The 23,884-nt window shown below is 45.2% G+C and overlaps 2 protein-coding genes and 1 long non-coding RNA gene across 6 annotated transcripts in view; 2 read left to right on the top strand and 1 right to left on the bottom strand.

Moving 5' to 3' along the window:
* LOC141925858 (dual specificity protein phosphatase 13B-like) overlaps nucleotides 1-10,899 on the top strand; it is a 24,899-nt gene extending 14,000 nt beyond the window's left edge. For 2 of the 3 annotated variants that reach the window (XM_074830600.1, XM_074830602.1), the window contains exons 3-5: nucleotides 7,049-7,256; nucleotides 8,385-8,605; nucleotides 9,772-10,899. In XM_074830600.1, coding sequence (XP_074686701.1) covers nucleotides 7,049-7,256; nucleotides 8,385-8,605; nucleotides 9,772-9,998 — 656 coding nt within the window. In that variant the 3' untranslated portion in view covers nucleotides 9,999-10,899. Of the gene's footprint in view, nucleotides 1-42; nucleotides 491-7,048; nucleotides 7,257-8,384; nucleotides 8,606-9,771 lie in introns of those variants that run through there. The other variant, XM_074830601.1, reaches the window with a different exon arrangement.
* Nucleotides 1-12,816, bottom strand: part of LOC141925860 (uncharacterized) — a 15,655-nt gene extending 2,839 nt beyond the window's left edge. The window contains exons 1-4 of one of the 2 annotated variants that reach the window (XR_012623967.1): nucleotides 12,770-12,782; nucleotides 11,925-11,980; nucleotides 4,816-4,960; nucleotides 2,438-2,520 (exon numbers count right to left, since the gene is read on the bottom strand). This is a non-coding gene — a long non-coding RNA (uncharacterized LOC141925860). Of the gene's footprint in view, nucleotides 1-2,437; nucleotides 2,521-4,815; nucleotides 4,961-11,924; nucleotides 11,981-12,764 lie in introns of both variants that reach the window. The other variant, XR_012623968.1, reaches the window with a different exon arrangement.
* The window catches only part of LOC141925859 (dual specificity protein phosphatase 13B-like), a 24,227-nt gene continuing 12,867 nt past the window's right edge, over nucleotides 12,525-23,884 (top strand). The window contains exon 1 of the mRNA XM_074830603.1: nucleotides 12,525-13,028. The gene's annotated coding sequence lies outside the window, so the exon portion shown is untranslated. The remainder of the gene's footprint in view (nucleotides 13,029-23,884) is intronic.

Consider the following 23,884-nt stretch of genomic DNA (forward strand, 5'->3'; position numbering starts at 1 on the left):
CTTTGTTTTTCTTGCTCTCACTGGAGCTCCTCTGCCCTCAGGGCACAGGCTGCCCAAGGAAGCATGCTGTCTAAGCTCCTCACAAGCCACAGCCTCTCTGCTCCATTACTGGCGTTATATAAGATTAGAGTGAAGTTTCTACTATTAGAAGCAGTTAGCTGCATGGTGATAGTGTGCTCTCCTGATTATAGCATATAGCACAGTTATGGCTGCTGGCAGCAGGACTTAAAACTACAGCTATTTTAATTCAGGAAGAAGCATGAGTGTAGTCGAGATGTGTCAAGAAAACCAGTAGTTTTGGGGGGTTTTAATTCCTAGCTGTGGTACCCTGGACAGGAATGCCCCAGAAGAGAATTAAAGGGGAAAGCATCACTGTAGGTTTGACAGATATCCACAAGACGAGTCGGAAATTATGGTAGGAGCCTGTGGAGGGCAGCGCTGTCTTGCTGGGGATGTTGCATTGAATAGCTCAGAGATGTCAGCTGCTAAGGTAATACTTCTTTTTTTTATCTCCTTTGAATCTGAAAGCTGCAGATGTAAAAGCTGTGATCCTGCCACAGCCATGGCCTGTCACTGCAAGCAGGACTCCCCATTTTTCCATCCGCCACCCCCATTTTTCAAGCATCCTTTCCTGCAGCACTAGCCCTGTGTGTGGGCAGGTGCCTCTTCCTGGGCTTCGTGGCTCTTAAAAGGGAGGGCTGGAGGAGGCAGGGAGGGGCTGGGGGGCTGGAGGCATCACGGAGGTTCTCCCCCCTTGGGAAAATATGCACATTGCAAAATATGTTACATTGCAAAAGAAAGGAAATGCTCTCCAGGAGCACTTGCATGAGCTAACAATAACATCCTCTCCCCAAAACCAGCAGGGCGCAGGTGAAGCTCCTCCCACGAGCCTGAATCCTGCTGGCAGGGCCATGAGCCTGGCTGAGCAAGCTGTGCTCCTCCTGGGTGCTTGCCTTGTCCGAGGACAAGGGTGGCTGTGTGAGCTGGGATGGGCTGTGGGAAGGAGCTGTGTGAGAGCGAGTGGTGGGAGGCCTCGCTGGGGCTCCCCACCTCACTCAGGAGCCCATCTGAGCTGAAACACTTGGGCTTCAGCTCCACCTGCGTCACCTCGCAGCTCTGTCCATGGCCATGCACCCCCTTGACCTGCCTTAGCACTGCGGGCTCTCCCGGCTATCCAAACCCCTGGCTGAGGCTGGTCGCCCTCACTTGCCCTGCCCTCCCACAGCTCCCACTCCTGAAACAGCCTTGTATTATGTCCCTGTCGTCCCCAGGTGTACGCAGCTCCTGTAGGGCAGCAACAGGCTGTCTCTGCCCTGCAGCAGCCCCTCCAGCCCCAAAGGCAGCCCTGCACAGGGATGGGAGGGCTCACTGAGGAAGGAGCTTTTTGCTCTCCAGCCCATTGCAGGCTCCTCGCAAGCAGAAGTTGGTACCTTCCAGCTCAGTTTGGAGGAGTCAGAGGGCCCCATCATAAATGTACAAGGCCGGACGTGAACAGAGGTGTCAGGAGGGAGACCAAGCAGTGAAGAGGTGTGAAGACTCAGATTTTCTCCCACCCAGTAAAACACGGCTGCCGGCGTAGGGTGAAGGGCATCTGCAAGCTGAGCTGAGGGTGTAGCTGTGGAGGAGGCTTGCAGGGCTGCTCCCGCTCCTTCCCCACACTGTGGTTAAAGAGAGGGCTGTGTTTTCCAGAGCCCTCGATCTGGCATCTTTCCCAGGTAGTAAATTCTCTTAAAAACCAAACCAAACAGAGCTTTAATTGTACATTCTGCTTTTCTCTTCACTCTGGAATAATGGCAATGGCATTAATACAGTGCTGCATTGAACATGTACCCGCAGTGTGGCCAAGGGACCGATTCTGGTTTCCATTATTCAGGGGCACTGCCTCTGGTGAGGCAGATCAGGCTTTAAACAGCAAGCAGGAGCAATGAACTTCTACTGTTCCCCGCTGTTTGAATGTGGGCAAAATAAAAGGCCATAATATATGATGCAGTCAGCCAAGAAAGCAATATTGCTCTGCCATGTGCACAGTCTACACCGAGACAAGTCCAGGATCTCATTTCTAAATTCCCATAGGTGCCTCATTTAAACCATCAGCCATAACCTGCTTCTCATTTTCAATACCACTTGGTATTAGAGCTGCAGTGAACTGCTGGTGAGAGATTCTAATTCCTGCAAACAAGCCCCTGTAGGTTTGCAAGGAAAACATAGAGTTCCCCTCTCGGTTGCCTGCTAGGTTCCCATCTGGCTGTTTTAACTTTGCTATTGCTTTTAAATGTGCCTGTTTCTGCACACAAGGCTTTCAGCTCTACCTCAAGAGACTCGAGGGTTCTCTTAGCGTCGGATTCTGGCCAAAATGTAGAGACACAGATTGGGTCTTCTTAACAAAAAGGAAGATCAGATTTCACATTACAGTATCTGAAAGATTAATTCCACTTACATGATCATTTCCCTGTGAACCACACTTCTTTCCATCTGGATTTTTCCATCAGGGGGACAAAGAGCCGTAGTGTTAAGCACTACCTGAGAGAAAAGAGCAAGGAGTGTAAAAGATGAGTGCAGAGATGCTTGCTGAGAGAAAAGAGAAGCAAAAACAGAGTAGAGAGCAATTTCAAATGCATTGAGAGGCTTTTTTTTTTTCACATGATTTATATTCTGATCTCATGCTTTGGTATTTTGAAACATCTAGTTTGTTAGACTTTGATTCAGGGAATTTAGGATATTTGGCTGCACGAGCTTTCTGTATCATGTTGTTGTTATCTAGTGTTTGCATTATTGTAGTAACCACAGGTCCAGCCAAAATCAGTGCCCTGTTGTGCCCGAGGCTATCAATAATCTCATGTAAGACCTCATTATTGAGAGACACCTGTCCCTATCTGGGCTACCCTCATAATCACAGGCAGAGCTGTGCCAGCTAGAAAGGTGCTAGCAAAAGGGATAGAGGAAAGATGACTTGGGGCCCAACTAACGCCTTGCCATAGACTCCTCTTGGGAGCTCGAACAGTCATTTAACCTCTCTACAGCCCAGTTCGATCTTTAGGAGTCAAGGTAACAACCATGACAAAACGGCAAGATGCCTTCCCCCTGTTGTAGAAGTGAAAGGTGAAGGCTAGGTGGGTAAATGGCTGCTCAGTTCGTGTTCATTTTTAGTTAGACAAAACATGTTTTTCTCAACCAGGAACAAGCCACATTTACTTTAGCATTGCATAAAATCTTTTAAAATATTAAAACAAGACAAATTACAAAACAAAAGTAACTTTGAATAGAAAAATGGAAAGGCTAATTTTTTTTTTAAATAGCAAAATGAACTATTTCAAATCTACAATATTGGAGTGTTTGCACTTTTTCCAGAACTTTGCTGAGTTTTCTTTGACTGGAATCTGCAAATGCAACACACATCCGTTAAATGCTTTAGCCAATTCAAGTCAGTGGGGGTTGTGCATTTTCTTCTTCTCTTTGCCAAAAAAATCTTCAGTAGAAAATGGCGATTGTTTCCAGTGTAGAAAAAGAAAGAAAAAGAAAAAGCCTTGCAGACTGTAGTATTCAAGTGACCAGATAATATCAGGGAGATACAAAGCTCAGCGAAGTTGTTGTAAACGAGGCTCTGTAATGACCACATCCCTCGGGAGCTGCACCCAGCTGCATGTAAGCAGGGTGTGGAGTCACCCCCAGCCCTTCCTGGGTGCTCCCTACAGCTCCGCGATGTCGGCCCCGCAGCCTGTGCCTCCGAGGTGGCTCTCCTGCCCCCCAGGGAAATCCAAGCCTCCACAGCTCAGACACGGAGCCAAGAAAGCCCCAGCCATTTGGGGTGCACCCCAGTGCTCTGGGTGTGTGGGAACTGATGCATAATCAAAACAGTTTTAAAGCTTGTGCTACCTTATATTCTCCTGGGGAAGCAAGGAGGTTAATACATATGGATTGCCCTTAAAAACTCTATCCAGTCTCAAATGTCTCCTATAGGTAGAAGGCTATTTTTGGTTGCTGCTGTTTCTAACTAGAAAAAAAAAAAAGGGAGGGGGAAGAGAAAGAATCTAATGAGAAGGTCTTTAGGTACTTCCAGGCTGCAGTTTAAAAGAAAAGTAATCCTATCCAACTTGCATGGTCTAGATCTCCGCAGAAAACGTTAGTGACCTTGTAAGACAGAATTTTTTCTTCCCAGTTACAGGGGCTCCTGCCCTCCTGCAGTCACTGGCTGTTTCCAACTAGAGCAGCTTCTGGGAGCCACCCAGAGGGAGAAGCTTAGAGAAATGTAATCAGTGGCAACACTTTGCTAGCTTTGCAGTATCTTAAAGTAGTAGCGGGGCGGGGGGGAACCCTCAGCAAAGTCCCTGGTCTTCAATTAAAAAATTCATATTACTTTCCTCATTAGTCCAATCATCTGGTATAGCTATTTCCAAGCTTACCCCAAAGGCCCCGCAGAGCAATTCAATTTCAAGGCCAGTGCAGCGCAGGACAGAGTGATGTGCTTGGGAGGAGCTATGCTTCGTGTTCACACGAGGAGCTCACTCATCTGGTGTTAGTCATGTGAAGCAAATGATGCTGACGCACTTTTTGGAAAGAGCATTGCTGTATGAAAGGGAGCTCTGTTGCAAAATACCTCCCTGGCTGCAAAGGCTGGAGTCGCCTGCTAAGTTTCACCAGCACCAAAACAGCTCAATTCTTGGAGAACCTCCTCAAAGTCGGGTCTTGAACAAGAGGCCTTGCAATGCAATTCTCTCTACTAATCATCGCCATTTCTGTTACCAGCTGACAGGCTACAACAGAAGTTTAAAGCAGTGGGGACTAGGAGAACTGAAAGTTTAGTATCCATCTGCTTACCTCCACAACTTCAGCCTTTAAACATCTGCAGCAATTGAGAATCATCCACGCTCCTTGACAATGAGCCTGTGGTCTTATGAATCTCCTGATGTAGAAGCTGTATGATCTTTTTCTTGATTTCGTTTTACTGCTTCAGCTTAACGTTCTGTGTCGGTGAAAGTACAGACAGGTCATCATGACAATGTTGGCAGTAGCTCTTGCGCACAGTGCATGACTTTTGCAAGGCAGTAAAACCTGTAGGGCAATGCACAATATCTTTTTCTGTGCTATTCTTCATGCTAATCTGTGCTGGGATTGCACAACATACTCTTTTACCAAAGCTCTTTGTGTTACATTATCTGCCCTGAAAAATTTGTTGGCTTTTATCCCTATATTCCTCTCTACTTCCCTGCAGTTCTTTTCCTTCATCATTAAAAGTAAAATCAGTCAGCTTCTTTTCCATTTCTCCCATCATTTTTATTGTGCTTTTCATATTTTGCTTATTAAGTAGTTACCCTAAGGAGACTTCCTTTTTATTGGAACATACAAAAAAGCTACAACTGCTCTTAACATTTGTGGGGAGGAGGAGGGAGAAGGGAACAGGTGAAGCAAATTTAGGCTGAGGTCACAGAAATACATGTGGTGTGTGCAATAATATGCCTTGCATCATCTCACTTCTTTTTTCATAAGCAACAAGATATTATCCCTTGCTTTCTGTTTATTCTCCCAATCAGCCTATGCTGTTACAAATAATGTACCTGGATGTTTGGACAAAGTTGTTGTTGTTGCTTTAAGAGCAACATCTAACATCTATCTGGCTGCTGCTGTTGTAGGGCAGGGGACAGATGAGATGACTTCCACAGGTCCCATCTGCACTTGTTTTCTAGAATTGCTGAGAAAATAAACCCAAACTCTAGATTTAGGCATTCAGGCATTAGAGTGAAAGCTGATGCCACATCAGAATAAACACCAGCCACGCTACTTTGGGAAGAGTTCTAGTGTGGCTCTCACATTCATTATGGATTTAATACCAACAAACAACCAATTGAAGATCATCAGTGTTCTCTGGGGGTGAGAACAGCAATTCAGGATAATGAGAACCTGGCAGGAGAAATGCTTCTAAGGTCTCAGAGAAGGGACTGCTTGGATATCTTTGAACTCTTGCGCTCAGCTGAGATCTGCTTCAGGCTGGACTGTCTGGCCTGAGCTTGCTGGGTCTAAACCAGCAAACAACATTGCAAAAGGGATGCCCATATTCCACTGCATGATCTGTGAGGGAGCAAAACAGACCTAGATGGGATTCTTAACAGGGCAACCAAGACAGAACTTTCAGCACTATAATTTCTCCAAATTCAGATGCTCTTTTTTCTCACATCCCAGGTAAGTACTCTACCTCTCAGATGAGAGAAACAGCCTCTCTCTGGAGGCAAATAGCTACCACATTATTTATACAAAGTGGAACAGCTCCCAGAGGAGGGACTGAGACAGACAGACTCAAGTGTACCAGTATAGCTGAGTGTTCAGGGGTATTCACCAGAGAGATAGAAAAAACTAGTTCAAATTCTCTCCATTTCTATCTATATACATACAGACATATATGGATATGTATATATGCATGTGAAAATCCATTCATATGTATACATGTATGTATATTTATGTGTATACATGTGTTTAAATACATTCCTATAAATGAAAGAAAACTATGCAGATACATTTTATATATGTATACACATACACTATATGACTGTGTCTTACATACACAGCCTAAGATTTCCACCTTGGCCCTAGAAGCTTTGTAAGTATAAGTCAGTCCAATGATTCATTCTTCCAAAAACTTCCAGTTTTAACTAACCAGAATCAAGTGTGCACAAACACTTTGGTAACCCTCCAACATAAAGTACTGGAGCCTTCTTGCATGCACTCATCAGCACTATAGTAACAGAAATAATACCTGCACCTACGAGGTTCAGCTAGTGCTGATTTGGGTGGCACAGGATGTTCTCTTTCAACAGTGTCACTTCACAAGAAATTACATCATATCATGGTATGCTGCTGCTTTCTCAGGGGATGAATTACATGCTTGTAGAGTCCTACCACAGAGTCAGTCCTGCTCTCTGGATGCTTTTAGCAACACCTGCAGGCCCTGCTGCACACACTAGTTATAATAATGTAATGCTATTTGGAGGGTAATGAACAGGACTACTTTCTAGGGAATATTATTTCTGTATGAAAGTTTCCTCTTAATTCATTTCAGAAAAGCTGTCTCTGATACAGCCTGAGTGCGTGCAAGAGAGGAGCAAGATGCCTCACACCAGAGACTCTCCGTCTCCGACTAGCAGTGCAGGGAGCAGAGCTTCCTATGAAACACCAGCGCTATCAGACCTCCAGCGGCTCTTTTGGTTCAGAGGAGGGTCTGATAATCATGTGGACCAAGTCTGGCCAAATGTTTACCTGGGAGATGCGTAAGAACATATGGTCCTATCATTAAGCTGTTATTGGTCCCTGGGAGGAGGAAGAAGGGGTGTGGTACACTGGGGAGCAGCTTTTGGGTCTTCAGGAGTGTTTTTGCCATACCGGCTTCTAAAACTGAGAACATAAGGAGTTTGGATGTCATGAAAAACATGACATACAAAATGGTGACTTACTCATAGTGTGTCTGAGTTGGGTTTTCTATATTCTGTGAACCACAGCAGATTTGGCAGGGTAAGAATTATTTGCATTCTAGACAAAAGTCCTTAAAGAACCCACACCAAATTGGTGTCAACTCTGAGATGCATTATCTGCCCTGGAAACTGTGCTCTAAATCAGCAAACAGGAGCACCATAGCCCTCACACTCAAATAGGAGTAGCAGAATCAACAAATTGAGGAGGACCCAAATGAATAATGCAATAGGGACTTTGCCAGTCCACATCCAAACTTTCTTTCAAAGATGGTAAAACTGAAAATATCAAACAGGAATTTTCATGCAAATACCTTATTCTTGTGATCACTTCTATTTATTGCCATTTCCTTCTGTTTGGATTACTTCTATTTGGATTACATAGATCATCAGTTCATTTTTCCCAACCCCTCCTCCTCATGAATACATCAGTTAAGGATCACAGTTTGGTGGAATAACTTCAGTCCCAGTTTATGGTGGGAAGCAGGGAGAACCTGGCTGGTGTGCATGATGCAGCCACTTCATGTCCAATCCAGGAACGAGGTGCTGCTGCATCTGTGGGGGTTCTCACCCTTGCGACCCATGCATACTATGAATGAGAGATTAGATCTAGAACTTGGTAAATAACTACTTATAGGAAAATCTTGACCACTTTATATAGTAAACCATATTCCCAGGGATTAACTGCTGGGAGGCATTTGCTTAACTAACAGTATCCCACCAGCAAGCCTGTGTTCTTGCTGCTCTCCACACCACCATATCACATTTTTCATGTGCAAAGCACTGTGGGCTTCTAGAAATGTGCTACTCTGTAAGCAAGCTGCAGTTCCTGCATCCTTCCCTAGCAGGAGCAGGCACTAACTTTAAAACCATGCTATTTTAGCAGAATGTTAGGAGTGTTGCCAATGAGCCCTTCATGTCTTTCAACAGGTGGGCTGCTAGGAGCAAAACTACTCTTCAAAGCCTCAACATTACTCATATCCTTAATGCAGCAGATGGGCCATATAGCATCAACACAGGAGCCAAATATTACGAAGATCTGCAAATAGAGTACTACGGAGTAGAAGCATTTGATGATCCCTCCTTTGATTTAAGTATCTTCTTTTATGATGCTGCCAATTTCATAGGCAAAGCCTTAAACACTTCAGGAGGTAAGAGGGAGGCAAAGAGAAGCTTTGGGGGGAAGTTTCCACACGAGCCAAATGGCTTCTCCTTGCAGTAACAGGCAGCCAGCAAAGCTCAGATTCAGCATACAGTTTGAGAAGGCACACGCAGACCCGCCGTGCCAAGGATGGGAGAAGGGCGTCTATGCCACGCACTGCAGGGAAGGTGGCTGTGGCCAGGTCCCTGGGAGCCAGGGAAGGCTGGCAGCCCCAAGCCCAGTGTGGTGGGAGGAAGGGCCAACTCCAGGAGCAGAGTGAGAGGGAAGGGCAAAGGCTCTGGCACTGCGGGTGCTCCCTCATGGGTCCCCCCTGCGGGAATTGGCAGGATCCGTGTGCTTTCACATGCACCTCGCACCCCTTGCACCCCAGCACTGGCTCCAGCCTGGCGATCCTGCCCGGTGTACCACTGCCCTGCTCCTGCTCCAAATGCACTCAGCTGGGAGCAGTGGCACTTCAGCTCTGGCTTAAATGCTTCACATGCTTAAGTGCTTCGCAGAATTGGAGCTTTATTCAGACTGTCTATTAAGCTAGAGAAGCAGCAGAAGTTAATGAACTAAGTCAAAAACTACGAGCCTGACCCACAGCCTGCTGAATTTTTGTCAGCAGAGTTTGGATTATGGCCTAGTTATCATAATTTCCATTTGTTCCAGAGTTTGCTCTGACTCTGACTGGCTGCAAGATCTGCTGCTTTCACTGGAGTGCTTTATTAAATCCCCAGTTATAGCTCACACTGGGCTGCTGAGATACAGTAAATTATGAGTCCATTTTTACAGGCAGACTATCCTACAGAGTTTATGAGACTTGTCAGTGATCACAGTGAGGACTGGGCCAAAATTTTCTGCCAAAACTGTTGGGTTTTTTTCCACAGAAAACTATACTAACAAGTTTAGTCCCAGAAAGCTTCTCCTTCCACAGAAAATTTCAACTATTTTAATCTGAAGCCTAAATTAGATTCAGGAGGTCAGTATGAAATGCCACCTTGCCCCAGATGTATGGCATTATCTTATACTAGCCCTCCCTGAAAACATGAGTATCCGCTAATTGTCACCATTGTTTTCTGAACTTGTTTCTAGTAGTTTTTGTCTTCCCTGTGTTTTTCTCACTTTAGAAATGCTAAATTCCACTCAACTTGCTGTGCCTCTTTTTTTCTGCAGGTAAGGTGTTTGTTCATTGTGCCATGGGGGTGAGCCGATCGGCATCTTTAGTGCTTGCCTTTTTAATGATCCATGAAAACATGACACTCGTGGATGCTCTGAAAACAGTGAGTGCTCACAGAGACATCTGCCCAAATTCAGGGTTCCTCAGCCAGCTCCGGGACTTGGACATTAAACTAAACGAAGAGAGGAAAGGAACCAGAGCATCTGCTACCAAAGAGCTGTAAAAGAGTATCACTGAAAGAGAGAGGACAAAATGTTATTTGAGTTTCTTGTATCTCTCTTAAATTAATTGCATTTGTAAACTAGGGACACAAGTTTATGATACACCAGAATGCATGTTATTACTAAAAGTAGATTTTACTTGATCTTTCATTTTGCAAAGCCCTCCTAGATTATATTTACGATTGGTTGTATATTGTATCCTTCACTTTCCACCTTAAAACATTGCTCTCTGCTGGTTAAAAAAAAAAAAAAAAAAAAAAAAAAAAGATATCAGGTTCCACTTCAGAAATAGCTGTGTTTCAGCAACTAGTGAAGCTCATATCATTTTATGAAGTGTTAGGCTATTTGAGGTGAAAGATGCCATATTATTTATGCTACAATAATGGTTAGAAGTTTTCTTACAAACCAGCCCCCCATTCCTTTGCTCCCTGTATCTAAAATGGTTTGTATTTTGAGACTTGAATCTGGCACTGGTTAGTTCTTGCTTTTACAATTGGTGGAGCCCCTGAGTTGGGGATAAGAGCCTGTTTAAAGGCAGAGCAGCTGGGAAACAACACAAGCCACTCTTTAAGAAATTATTCCAGGTCTCTCTACAGTGTTTTCCCTTTGACTGTTCATTAGATTTAGGGTTTTTTTTCTCCCATGAAAATACCTTTGTTTGAGAGGGCATTCAAATATTGTTCTTCTTCTCTAATGAAATTAATCCAGGAGATGCCATGGAAAATGCTTCTAAAGAGGAAGGTGGGTTCCCAGCTGAGGCTCCGAACAGCTGCATGGGCAGCGGGAGCGGGTGCAGGAAAACATTTGACAACAAAGTTCAATGTATCCCAAATTTGTCTGACAGTTCAACATTATAAAACATGGGATTTTCTTTCTCAAAAATAAAGGTCATTAACATTGCAACATCGTGTTCTGTGGCATTTGCTTTTGTGAGGGGACTCAAGTGAAAACTGATGGGACACAGGAATGGCAAGGGAGGTGCTGACAGGCATCAGGCTTTCATCTTTGTGTCTCTGGGCCACCATAAGAGCACTCAATAGCTACTGTCATCTGATGGATCAATGCTGCCTGGAAACTATGTGAAGCACATCTGGCTCTTGGCTCCCAGCGGACAAACATTGGCAGCACTCGGGGAAGCCAGCTCAGGGATGGCAGTTGTTTGCATTCCTAGTACCAAACTCAGGAATGCAGAGGCATGAATACTCCCCACCATGTGAGCTGGCTACTCAAGAGCAGCACAGCAACAAGGGAAAACATTCCTTGCCATTCCCAGTACTATCTACAAAGCAGATTTCTGCCTTCAGGACAGACAACTCAGCACAGACAACTCAGCACCTTTTATAATGCTCTTTGGTGATATCTACATCTGCTATGTGGGCCAGGCCACAGGATTGAGAGCACACAAAGCAGACCATTTGGAATTGAGGATCTGACCCCCACACTGAGGGCATCTCAGGGGGTTTTGCTGTGGACTAACCCATGGATTGGATCCCCGAGCAGCAGGAGAGTAGTGCTGGAGCGCTTCTTTGCTTTAGTTCCCTGCGTAAGGAAATTTGCTCATAAGCTCTGGGGCTGCTCTGTAAGGTCAACAAAACCACAGCAAGTAGCAATGGTCAGCTTAGAAGTACGCTTCTGACCCAAATCGAAATTTAATATGCATGTCTCAGTCACCAATTGACAAACTGATTTCAACTTACAGAACAAGTAGGGGAAAAAAACCAGTGGATCCGGCTATTAGAGAAGGCCCCAGCCCCAAGCACCATTCCCTTATGCTTCCCACCGAGGAAAACTCTCCCTGCCTTTAGCAGCAGCAGGACAGAGGCCTGCCAGCCATTTTCAGCTGCAGAGCGAAGGGCACAGCTGAAGATGCAGTCGCTTGGGGTACGGGCACCTGCAAATTAAATGCGTTTCACGAGATAAAAACTTACAGGTTGGTGCAACTGGAAAACCTGCATCTTAGTCGGATGATACGTTACTGCAAACACTGCGGAAGACACACAGAGTGCAATTTCTCACGCTACGGTGTAACACGCGCGGTTTCCCCTCGCCGGGCTCCCCGCACCCCCCCGCCCCAGCCCCAGCCCGGGCCCGGCACCGCCGCGCCGGATGGCGCCGCCAGATGGCGCCGCCGGCCCGTCGGCGCGGGCGGCGGGGCTGGCGGCGGGCCGGGGCGGGGCTGGCGGCGGGCCGGGGCGGGGCGGGGCGGGGCGGCGGGCCGGCCGCCCCCAGCCCCCCACCCCGTACCGGCCCTTTTGTTCCGAATTCGGGTCAAACCCCGCGGGAAGCGGAGCAGCCGGGGAGGGGGGGGCGCTGTGCTTGGGAGCGCGCCCGCCCCCAGCCGCCCTGCGCCGCCCGGGAGGCTGGGGCACAGACACACACCACCCCCCCCTCCCCCGGTCGCCCCGTCACGACGAGCCCCGCCGCCCCGCCCCCAGGGTAGAACTCGACACCCGCCAAAGCGCGTGCCGGGGGTCACCCCAACCCCGCACGATGCGCAGGGCTGGGGTAAGGCCCAACCACCCCCCTGACGCCTGCTGCGAGGATGAACGGCAACTGCCCACCAACGCGGGTGGGCCGGGGTGAGCCCAGTCACCCCGCAGGCGCTCACACCTGGGGTAAACCGCAGCTGCCTCGCCAAGAAGCACACATGGTAAAGCCCGGGGGTCGGGGTAGGCCCCCGCAGGCCGCCGCCCTTCGCGCTCTGGTGCCAACCCGGGAATCGCCACCAGCGCAGCCCCCGCCAGGCCGCCCGGGTCCCATCTGCTTACAGCACCTGACGATCGGCCTCTGTCAAAGCTCAGCCTCCCCCTGCTACTGCCCTCCACTTGCCTTGCTCTGGCCGATGCTTGCAGGTCCAAAGAGGGTAGAGGATTATGGTTTATAATTAACACAATTAAAAATAGACTTTGAATAAGCTGAACACAGAGAGGCTAGAAATCTGTTGTGCAACTGGCACATTAAGAGGAAACTAAGTGGTATTATTCAAACAAAGGTAATCCAAGACACCACAGCGCGGGAGCTTCGACTACCAGGCAAGTACTTTTAAGCTTGTTTACAAACCAACCCCCAGTGAACTCAATACATGCACTGAGCAGCATGAATTTAACCACAGCCAGCTCTGCAAGCACTGAGACAACTGCAGGGCTAGGCCAGATTATCATCGCTCCAGTTGTACTCAGAAAGTCTAATATTTGTGAAATTCTAGTTTGCTTTCCAGCTGGATTCCCAGGCTGAGGATCTCTCGCTGAAAAAAGATGCTTAAATGCAATGGGTTTGGTTTTTTAAATACCATTCTGGCTTGTATTTAAATTTCTTATGGATCTATCTTTAAGATAATAGCCATGAAACACTGTATCTGGGGTTCCTTCTTCTCAGCTAATGTTCACTAGAGTTGTTCCTGGGAAGGGAGAAACTGGCCAGCCAGTTATACTGGAGAAAATGTGAAACAGACTATGAATAAAATGCTGTGCAGTTCAAAAACAAAACCTGAGGGAAAAAAATCGAAAGATGAAGAAGTTTGGGGGGGGGGATTTTTTTTTTTCTCTTTTTTTTAATACTAACTCTTTATAGTTTGAGGCTTCTATGGATTATTTATAACTAGGATAGAATTTTCAGACAGAAATGGGATTTTTAATATCAGCAGTCTTGCTCAGAACATTTTTATTGAGGAAATATGTTTGTATGGCTGTGGAAGCCATCGGGATGCTTGGAGTAAAAGAGTACAGAAAGAGAAGACTGGGTTAAATTAATTCCTGCTAAATACCTACCAGCAGACTTGCTGTCTATATGGGGAGCTGGAGACAGAATTGTACCAGGGTAAAAAGGATACTGTGTCTATTTATAGCACTGCCTTCAACACTGTAGGAATTCAAAGGAAAGCTCCAACTCAGCACACAGACTTCTCATCATCTGCTTCTGTCAAGATTAAATCGGGGCTGAGATCATTCCCTTCCTCTGCAAATCCTTGCTAGGAAGGATCTGTTTCTTTCTGCAAGTAAGGAACTATCATGGTACAAACCACTCCAGGGTTCATATGGTCTGAGTTCTGGGAGCCCTCACCCAGTCAAATGTCACCTCTTTCCCCTTGGTAGTCAGAGGAAGGGGAGAAAAAGAGCCTCAGAAGCCTCAGCACTTTAGCAGGAAAGACCAAAGGTGTTTCACCTGCTCTGCATTCCTGCTCCCCATACTGTCCCCAGCCCTTCTCCTTATACCAGATGCTCTGGGGAACTTGCAAACAAAAGGGTAGTGTAGCTTCAGCACGCTCCCAGGGCCAGGCGGCAGAGAGGGGAAGAGGAACAGGGTCCTGGCACACGGTCATGGTCACTCATGGTGCCACTTACTGAGATGAGGCCCTAATCCTACAGGGGTACGTGCCCCTCTTGCCACTGCAGGGCCATCCATCTCTGGGAAGGAGTGGGCTGCAGTAGGTGTGTGGGGCACCTGTTTATCAGTAGAAATTATCTCTGATGCTAAGAGTACAAATGAGAGCAGCCTTGGAAAAGGTATTAGCAAAAACCTGACCGCCACTCTAAAAATAAGGCAGGCTCCTGGAGTTCCTTTGCTCCGCTCTACTTTTAGCATCATGGTGCCTCAGATCTTTCCTTCTCATCTTCCACCTTCCAGTGTCTCTTTAATAAGAGCTGCTCTTTCATTCTTCACAAAGCACTACCTACTCTACTCTCTCGGTGCTCCTCTTTTGTAATTCCATTATCAAGCTGTCTGCTAGGTGGGGAGCAGAAGTTGCAGGACTTGGTGCTGCCTTTGAGGTACAGGTAATTATTACGTGCATCTGTTATTGTGGTTGCTGCCTCAACAGGTGGAAAACATGCTGTTCTTTGACAGATTTGCAGCACTCTGCTCCTGCTTTGTCTTTTCTCTAAAGCCCGTTGTGTGGTGTTCCTAAAATAATAAACACAGCCTCACTGCTGCCACAAAAACCCTTGGTAAATATATTTTTATGGGAATGAAATATTAAAGGATTTGAACAGTTATTCACTGAAAGCAAAGTATGAGCAGTAAGGTTGGGTAAAGATTCAAAGGCTGGCTTGCTTCCTTTCCCTGGGGCACATCAAGGCTGTACTGTTTGCACTTTAGAGATGGATAGTGGGGAATTACTTAACCCAAAATGATGGAAACAATTCAGACTATAATAATATAGCATGAGAGTTTCTCACATTACATCTATTCCCCATACGGCTGGCTATATTCTGCCTTCAAATTCACGTGCACAACTCTCATTGGATTCTGGAGGAACTGTATTTGAAGCCAAAATGCATTTCATTGTCTTTCTGAAGTCTCTCTACAGTTTAGTTGCTAAATCCTGAGCTCAAGGACTGAGGACAAAGCTTGTCTAAACATTTTCCAGTGTCTGTCTCTGTGAGATTCCCATCTGCTGTGTTTTATTTCCAATTTCATCTTCCTACTTTCCTAAAAACACAAAGCAGAAACACACGTTTCCTCTGCCCTGAAGTGCAGGAATCACCAAATTTCCCAGCAGGTTCTCCCACAACATATGATGGATCCAAGTTTGTCTACAAATGCTACAAGCCCTTTGTGGAGTAGAAAGGGAGGAGACCAGAAATGTGGGCCAAGTTTCTGAGTGTTATGAACACCCCCCCGTCCCCCAAAGGGACTTCATATCCTGTTTCCTCTCTCCCAAAAATTTCACCTGGCTTTCGGTTTCATTAGGAGAAATACACATTGCTGGAGTCCAGGCTCTAAGTCTTTGCTTCATGCTTCCTGCTGACACTGCAGAGACTACAAGAGCCATGAAAGCTGTCTCTGACCTGGGGGCTTCAAATTTACTACAATAGCAGAGCAAATTAAATGGAGAGCACGTTAAGCGGGTTGGGAGATTGTTGTTGACCAACAAATCTTCATTAAGTTCCCGCACCAAGCTGTGCTGCACCTCCGATGGAACTGATTATTGTGTCTCCATCTGTGTTTCAACTATTTCTCCACCAGGCTTAAAAGAAATTCAAACTTGCTTTAGGTCTAATTAGAAATAAAACACAATATTATCCACTCTGCCCCATGCACGCAGCCAGTTTGTAGGTGTTGGTGCATCATTCAAACAGGCCAAGTTCCACTCTGGTCACCACCAGTTATTTACTGCCCTGGTTTTTGCTAGTTCTTTTATTTACTGCCAGTGTCTCACAGAGATTTTGTTCACTGTTTTATGGTGACTCTCTGGATTACTGGTTTGCATTACCAGTGACAAAGTCTGAGATCAGTTCCTGGCACTGCTCTCCAGACGTTTCAGCTCAACCCCAAGAGTTCATACAACTCGCACCTCCCCACAGCAAAGCCTGTGCTTGGCCTAACAGCAGCTTTCACAGGATTAGAGCAAAGCCCCGTTCTGATATTCATGACTAAAGGGAGGCTACCACAACTGGGGCCTCTGACAGCCTTCCCTGCAGACCACTACTAGAAATACAGCTCCACAGGTAAAAATCAGGTGCCAAGCTACTCTGCTATATGGGCTTTAAAAAACACTCTGCCCAATTTAGGTCAAACGTAGAGAGGTTTGAGGAAAAAGTACAAGGGAAAGCAAGGGGAATTAAACAGCAGTACTGAGAGTTACATAGCTTTAGCATCTGCAGTGTACAAGCACAGCAGGATCTTCTACCACAGACTGTCCTTGCCCTAAGGTAAGGTAAGAAACAATTACTAGGTATTTCTCTTCTAAATGTAAGGTAAGAAACAAAAGGTACATGGAGATACAGCATGAATGAGGGAGTTAGCCTTCAGTGTCATTCTTTGTCAGATAACATTTATGGTGGCCAAACTATGTGTTGGTCATGGAGATTGGCCATACCCCATACCATGTTGTCCTCAGAGTCAGGTAGCACTTGAAAAACATGGACAGGACTCAACCTTTTCTGTATCAAAGAGAATGCATCAGTTATTTGGGTTTATGCAGCAGCACCTCAGCACACAGGCTGTTACTGGTTCCCAGCACTTGGGCACAGCAAGGCAGCCTCCCTTTCACAAAGCTTTCCTGTTGTGTCCCAGGCAAGACTGAAGAGTGCAGCCACAGCAGTTGCCTTATAGAGGGATCCAAATTATTTTTTCTAGTGGTTAATTGGTTTCTATGCTCTAGAAGAACATATGTTCTGTTCTTTTTGTACCAGGTGATCTATGACATTTGGGGACACATATTTTTAACTGCTAGTTTGTTTTATAAATATGGTAAGAGTTAACCTAAAGGACAAATGATTAGAAATACCCATAATCCCACAAGCTAATATAACTGCTGGGAAATTCTAGACCTCAAATCAGCTGTGCTACAGAATATGATGAGTTCCTATTTTTTTTCCTTCAGTAGACTTAGTAGCGAGATTTTACAATGAGAAGAAAGCAATTTGCTTAGCTGACTTGGGATTTCATCTCCTTCTGTTGCATCTCTTCGACTATACACACTTCAGCAAGCAAGTCTCAACTCTGTTCAGTCTCAGTCTGACCTCTGTACTAACTTGATTTATTGTTTTCAGTTCTCAAATAGTATATTACGTTATACCCCAAAGGGTCTGATTAGAACTGGCCAGTATTTTAATGATTTATGAGGGGCATCTGGAACCGCATGGGTAGTATACGTGTTGTGTCACTACTATAGGAGGAGTCTGTATTGATCATACCAGCGTGCTGCAAGAGAAGACTGTGTCAAATTCCAATAAGCTTTAGTTCACAAACCTGATTTGACAGGTGGCCAAGCTTGCACTGGGACTGACCATAGTTCTCATGGTGGGAATAAAAGAAAACAGCTGGATTGCTTCTAGCCATTGCATTATGAGAGGATTTCCATTCCTTTCTTTTGTTCTATTTCTGTCTTGCAGTGGTTAAGGAGGTGTTTATCCTTCCCAGTTCTGTAGCCAAAAACCTGGGCAACAGGAGCTTGCTATCAGCTCTGTGGTTTATCTTTCTGCCAGAAGATACTGGTGAGAAATACAGGCTACTGGAACTAGCCTTCCAAACCTCTCCTGCCATGGCTATCACATTGCTAGAAAGTCTCAGATCAGAGAGACTGGGGTGAGAGAAAGACAAAGAAACAATTAGATTTTTAAGCCATAATGTCACTGCATTTAATAAGGAATCGTGCTATTTTTTTAGGGTATCTCTAAAGGATGACTTTGCAGTCACTGAAAGAAGGGTATCAGGAGCACAGCATGGTGATATAGGGTTCTTCTGTGTCCTTGGTTTGATTTTACATGTTCTGAATTCTATTTTGAGCACCAAAGCCAAAATGTGCTAAAGTATTCCTAGGAAATCTCATCCCCAGCATGGAAGTCCAATCTTGACCATGCCTTTCACCTCATAATGTAAGCTGCTTTTGACTCACTAGAGGTGGGCACAGCTTTTGACCCAAATTAAACCCAAGGGTGACTCTACCCAGTTTCAGCTATCACTACTAGTGTTTGACAGCACTCCGGCCCTGGGTTGCTTCCCAGCTCAGACTTGTGGTGAGATGTAGAAAAATCATCCACCTTAACTTTACTATCTCCACCTGTGTGGTGGGAACAGCAGTGTCTTCCTCACAGGCACACTGTGATAACTATAACATTCATTCCAGTGCTTAAGAAACACCAGGGAACCGCGGCCGCCTACCTCCTGCTGTTTCCCGTCTTCCTTCCTAGCAGGTTGCTCAACCCTCCTGCTATGCCACCGTAGGGATACGTGCCTGCTGTCTCCTGCAAGTTGGGTAGCATAGAGCTATCTTCATGGTGCTGGTAGAGACCACAGGACAAGAACAAAGAGCAGTGAAGCTGTCAATACTCCCAGACAGAACAGACCCCAAATAAAAGGCAATATATTGTTTTTAAGATAGAAGAACATACCAGAGCTAGTCACAGGGGAGAAGGGCTTTGCATTGTGCCATCCTTTCAGTTAAATCCTTCAGGCAGAAGCCATTCATTTGTAATGGGATTCTTTGAATTCTGAAGCCTGATGTTTCCAGTGTGGGGCTGGAGGACACTGCTATACTAGTTATTGTTACAGCAGCCTCATTCACCTTCAGATGTGGCCTGCTAAACTCTGGTGGGGACACAGGATACCAACCTAAGAGACTGCATTGCAACTGGGGTTCTGTGCAAGGCACAGCACAGGAAATTCTTGGCCTCTGAACACTGCTGAAGCAAGAAACAAACATGTCTTCTGCCTCTAGATCATTTTGGAGGTGACCTGGGAAAATTAGATCAGGCTAGATTAAGAGTTTGCAACACAGAGTAAGCCTGAAGAATAAAACCATGTCAGAGACTGGAAGCAACAGCTAAGTGACACTTTGTTCTTCTTTCATTAAGCTAGATGCAGCATGCCCAGCAACCCATTTGTGGCTTTCTTGTGTTGTGTTCAGTTGGAAGTGAGATGTCCAGATCAACACCCCTTACAAAGTTGACAGTATGCAAAAGAATGTAGTAGTAGGGCTGCTTGGCAGTTGCAGTTTCACCCCAAATAGCCACAGAGAGGGAGCAGAGCATATACCCTGCGGTGTATAGCACTAACAGGCTCTGCCTCCCACACAACGACAGTGCTGAGGCTGAAACATATCACTGCAAATACAAGCCTCCAGTCCACTGGATCTGCTTCAGAGAAATAGACTCAGCATATTTCAGGAGATTGTGAATAAACCCAGGCTTGTACCTCTCCACAGGGTTATGCTCTACTAACATTATCCAGTAATGAGAGCACCACACACTCTCTGCAACTGCAGGCTGCAAATATTGGTAAAGCATTACTAAAAGTCATGTAAAAGCAACTAGGATTTGTGGTGTTCAGGGAAGATGAAGGCTTTGGAGTGGTTGTACCAAAACACCAGTGTCAGCCAGACAACCCAGCTGGTTACTAACAGCTCTAAGAGGAAATCAAAGTGGTACACGTTACTCCTGATTTATAGCAATCTGCGTCAAGTTGCCCACCTGTCTTTCAGAATGTCCTTTGAGTTTTTCAGTAGTCTTCTAAGGGTGCTTCCACAAGAAAAATAACAGAGTTTATCCGTACAGAGCATACTTACTGGCTTTCACCTCGGACAAGTCATTGCTGGAGGCAATAGAGACACAGCAATGTAACCCTTGTGCACAGAAGAGCCAGCCTTAACATGGAAGAACTGAATTTTAGGCAAGCTTGTCTTCAATTGGGAGCATAGGGATAGCAAGAGTGTCTCATGAATGTAGCATGTCCAAGAGCTGTTTAGTGCTACAATACTGTAGATTGGAATTCTTGTTTTCTCAAGAGGGGGTGAAAAATATCAGTACTTCATGGAGGAAGGAGTTATAGACTGTCAGAACTGGTCATCAGTCAAGTCTGATGGCTGAAGTCCATTGCAGAAGACGACACTAGCAATGATGTTTGATCTAGGAGTGGCAGCCTGACATGGAGCTAGAGAGACTCTCAAATATGGGCATGCTGTTGCAGTGACAAGTAGCATGGAGACATATAAGATGCATTTTGGACCAGTTACTGTCTTTGGGTCATATGCAGTGTGTCTGATTCTCTACCAGATCAGGTTGGGTTAATGGGTATAAGGATGCACTTAGCAGCTGAGAGCACAGGAGTACCAAGGGGTTCCGGAGGGCCCAATTTTGTAGCTGAACTTCTGTGCTTACAGCCAAAAGCCCTGTGTCTTTGCTTGGACTAGGGCTGGAGGGGAACTGACTTCCCTTTGCTTGCTTGCCAAGAGCCAAGTTCAGGTCCTTAGAGCTCTACAGTGGTCTCGCTCCAGCTGATGACTTCATGAACACCTAGTGTCGGGAGGAACACAGCTCCCTGCACAGCTTTAAATGTTTGTGTTTCCCTGCATATGCCGATGACATCATTGCCACCTGAGGGCCTGAACTCTGGTCTTGGCAGGTAAAAGCCTTTCGGGTCACCTTACATTGGGATTCTTGCTCTCGATGCATATTTATGTAATGATTGCTAGATGGCTGTAATTAAATGACTGTAAAGCACCACCTAAAATGCACTAGTAATAAATTCTTAATAGCTGATGCTATAACAAGCAGTTACAAAAAAATATATTGTAACATGCAGATTGTTAACAGTGTCTGGGCCTGTTTAATGCACAGCTTTAAATCGTTACAATGCACACTATTAAAATGGCATGTAAAATTTGTAACTAGTAAATAAAAGGTCCAATTCAGCAACAGAATATACCCAAGCTTCAGTGGTGAAGAAGCCACAGAAAAGCTTGAAGTGGATGAGCTGTCTCCTCCTATCTCTGCAATCCTTTCAGTGGTGCTATCTAGCAGCCGTGGTTTCTGTAAAGCGTGCTCCATGTGCTCACCCCTGCCTGGTGCAGACTCTATCCCTTCCTCTGTCCTGACTCAGAAACGTGGTTAGGATCCCATTTATATTACAAAAACGCAACTGTGTCCACAAAACCCTTGGTTTTGCATTCCTTGAGAAAGGGGTGGGTCAGGGAAAATCCATTTAGCTGCCCATATTTTTCACTTTTATCCAGTCAAAGCTGCAGTGTGGGCAATATCTCTACAGATATGATTTCCTGTGGCTAAGGAATAAAATAAATATACATGCAAACCAGAAAAATCAGCAAAATCAGCAGGTTGGCCAGGTTTTGCACATTTGGTACAACATTGCTGCACATGAAACATTGCTCCTTCTGTCTAGCCACTGTCAGGAACCACACACATGGTTGGTAAATACAAGTGTACTAACCAGCTGATGACAAGGGAATATTTTATACTACAGTTACAGACAAAAATGAGGCCACCCTGCCTTAGGGCCTGCATACTGATGTACATCCTGAAACAGTCAAGACCATCAGGTCTGAGCCCTGCTGGCTGGGTCTCAGACTTGCTATGAAAAAATTAGACATTTTTGAGGCTTCTGAGGCCTGGCAACCCATAACATCAGTGGAAGCTGTGGTAAATTCAACATATTTGAGAACCAGGATGGGTTGATTAATTTCTTCCTTACATTTGAGTAATGCTTTGCATCAGAAATGTTGCTGCTGTTTTCCCTAGATGTCACATGGAGGAAAATTCTACTTGGACAGAGGAGAGGTGTACAGTTAGGACAGAAAATTGGGTACCAATGCAATACTGAGGGGGAAGAAAAGCAAACAGATGTTTTCCTCTTCTTTGTACTCCTCAAAGCTGTCCAATATAGAGATTAATTTAGTTAGTCTGCTCCTCAACATAGGCTCTGCATGGTCCACCTAAATGGATTTTGCCAAGTCACACCAAGTGGGTGCCTTTCCCTAAACATATAGCTGGGTTAAAGTTGTGGGTTTGGAAGCGTCTACTAAATTTGGAAGTGCTATTCAGATTACATCCTCCAGCTGCTGGAGAGATTTTCTTACAAACAGTTGGCTACTCAAATACCTTGTGCCTCCCTGGAAACTGCCTCTATTTCAGCTTTCAAGTCCAGCCAGCCTTACCTCAGTCATCGCTGTATTTGATTCATACCATCTATATCTCATAGCACTCCTAGCAATTGATAAATTATGGTTCCAGTGAGACTATCGGGTTAAACACCAAGGAAGAAAGAATGATGACAGTAACACTTGTCATTTGTGTGGAGATGTAGCAACACAAAACCCTCTCTCAGACATATGTTATATTGGAGGAATCTTTTCAAGGGGTAGGTTTTCTGAGAAACGTTTATGAGTTTTGAATACACGATAGGCATGAACTTGACACGACCTACTTTGGCCAAGCCCTGGGCTTCAGCCTGGTCTTTTACCACCACAAATCAGTCTATTTGAAGTGCAGTCAGACTGATATCTTCACTGAGATGTCAAGGTTACAGTGCATACCAGCTTGAGAAAAAAACAGCATGTAGAGCACTTTGTTATCAGGATTTAAAAATTCAGAAATATTTTTACTAAAGCCAGAGTAAAATGGCTATGTTCTACCCATACACAAAAGCCAATACCATGTCTGGGATGATTAATTATTCAATACATCATTGAAATGAGAACACTAACATCCTTATACTATACTCAAATCCCTCCTTTACCTTGGCATTGGAAAATGCAAGGAAAAACAGAGGATATAAAGGCTTTCTACTAAATATCCTAGACACAAGAATTGTTTTTTCCTGACTTTCCAGAGCACCATGCTGCAGAGTTTTGTGTCACCCTATCTCATCCTGAACACCATCCTCTCAGCTTAACCTCGTGCTAATGTAATGCCAAACTGTCAAATTACACTGACTTTTGAGTTTGTTCTTTCTTAATTAAATACTATAGTGTTGGAGAAATCAGATAAAAGGTGGCACATATTTCCAAGGTCTGAGATACCTGTCCAGGGATACCTGTCTCTAAAGGCCCTCTCCTCAGCATGGCACTGAACAGCACTAATTGTGTTACAGATAAAGCTGTAGTCATTGAATTAACTGACAAACAACCAAAGCATCCATAGTATATGCAGTCCACAGGGGCATTCACTGCTGGGAAGAGAGGAAGCCTAAACAGTCAGGGAGGAGATACTCTCTGGGACTTTTCACAGAACCACTTTCCTTTCATCCTGGGATAGTCCATATATAAGGAACAATTGATGTGGCTGCTCTTGTAGCCCAACTGCAGCAAAGCCACTAATGGGTTTCTAGAAAGGCAGTTACAGCTGCAGGCATAGCATGGCGACACATATGGCCTGTGTCATACTCTAGGTCACTCTAGATATCAGAATGACCTTCTGCTCTGTGATAGGCCTCTTTGATTGCAATTCTCCTGCTAGTCATAATTAAGGAAATTCTATTACACAGTTCAGATACAATTACAGTTGTAGTACAAACCAATTCAAAATTAATCTAAATATAACGGTAAAATTTCTCCTACGTGATTGAATAATTACTGGAATACAACTCCAGTAGGGCAAAGATCAGGAATGTTTCATATGAATATCATTCAGAAACTGGCATTTTAGAATTGTAT

Source organism: Strix aluco, chromosome 7 (assembly GCF_031877795.1).
Source record: "Strix aluco isolate bStrAlu1 chromosome 7, bStrAlu1.hap1, whole genome shotgun sequence".
Taxonomy (NCBI): domain Eukaryota; kingdom Metazoa; phylum Chordata; class Aves; order Strigiformes; family Strigidae; genus Strix; species Strix aluco.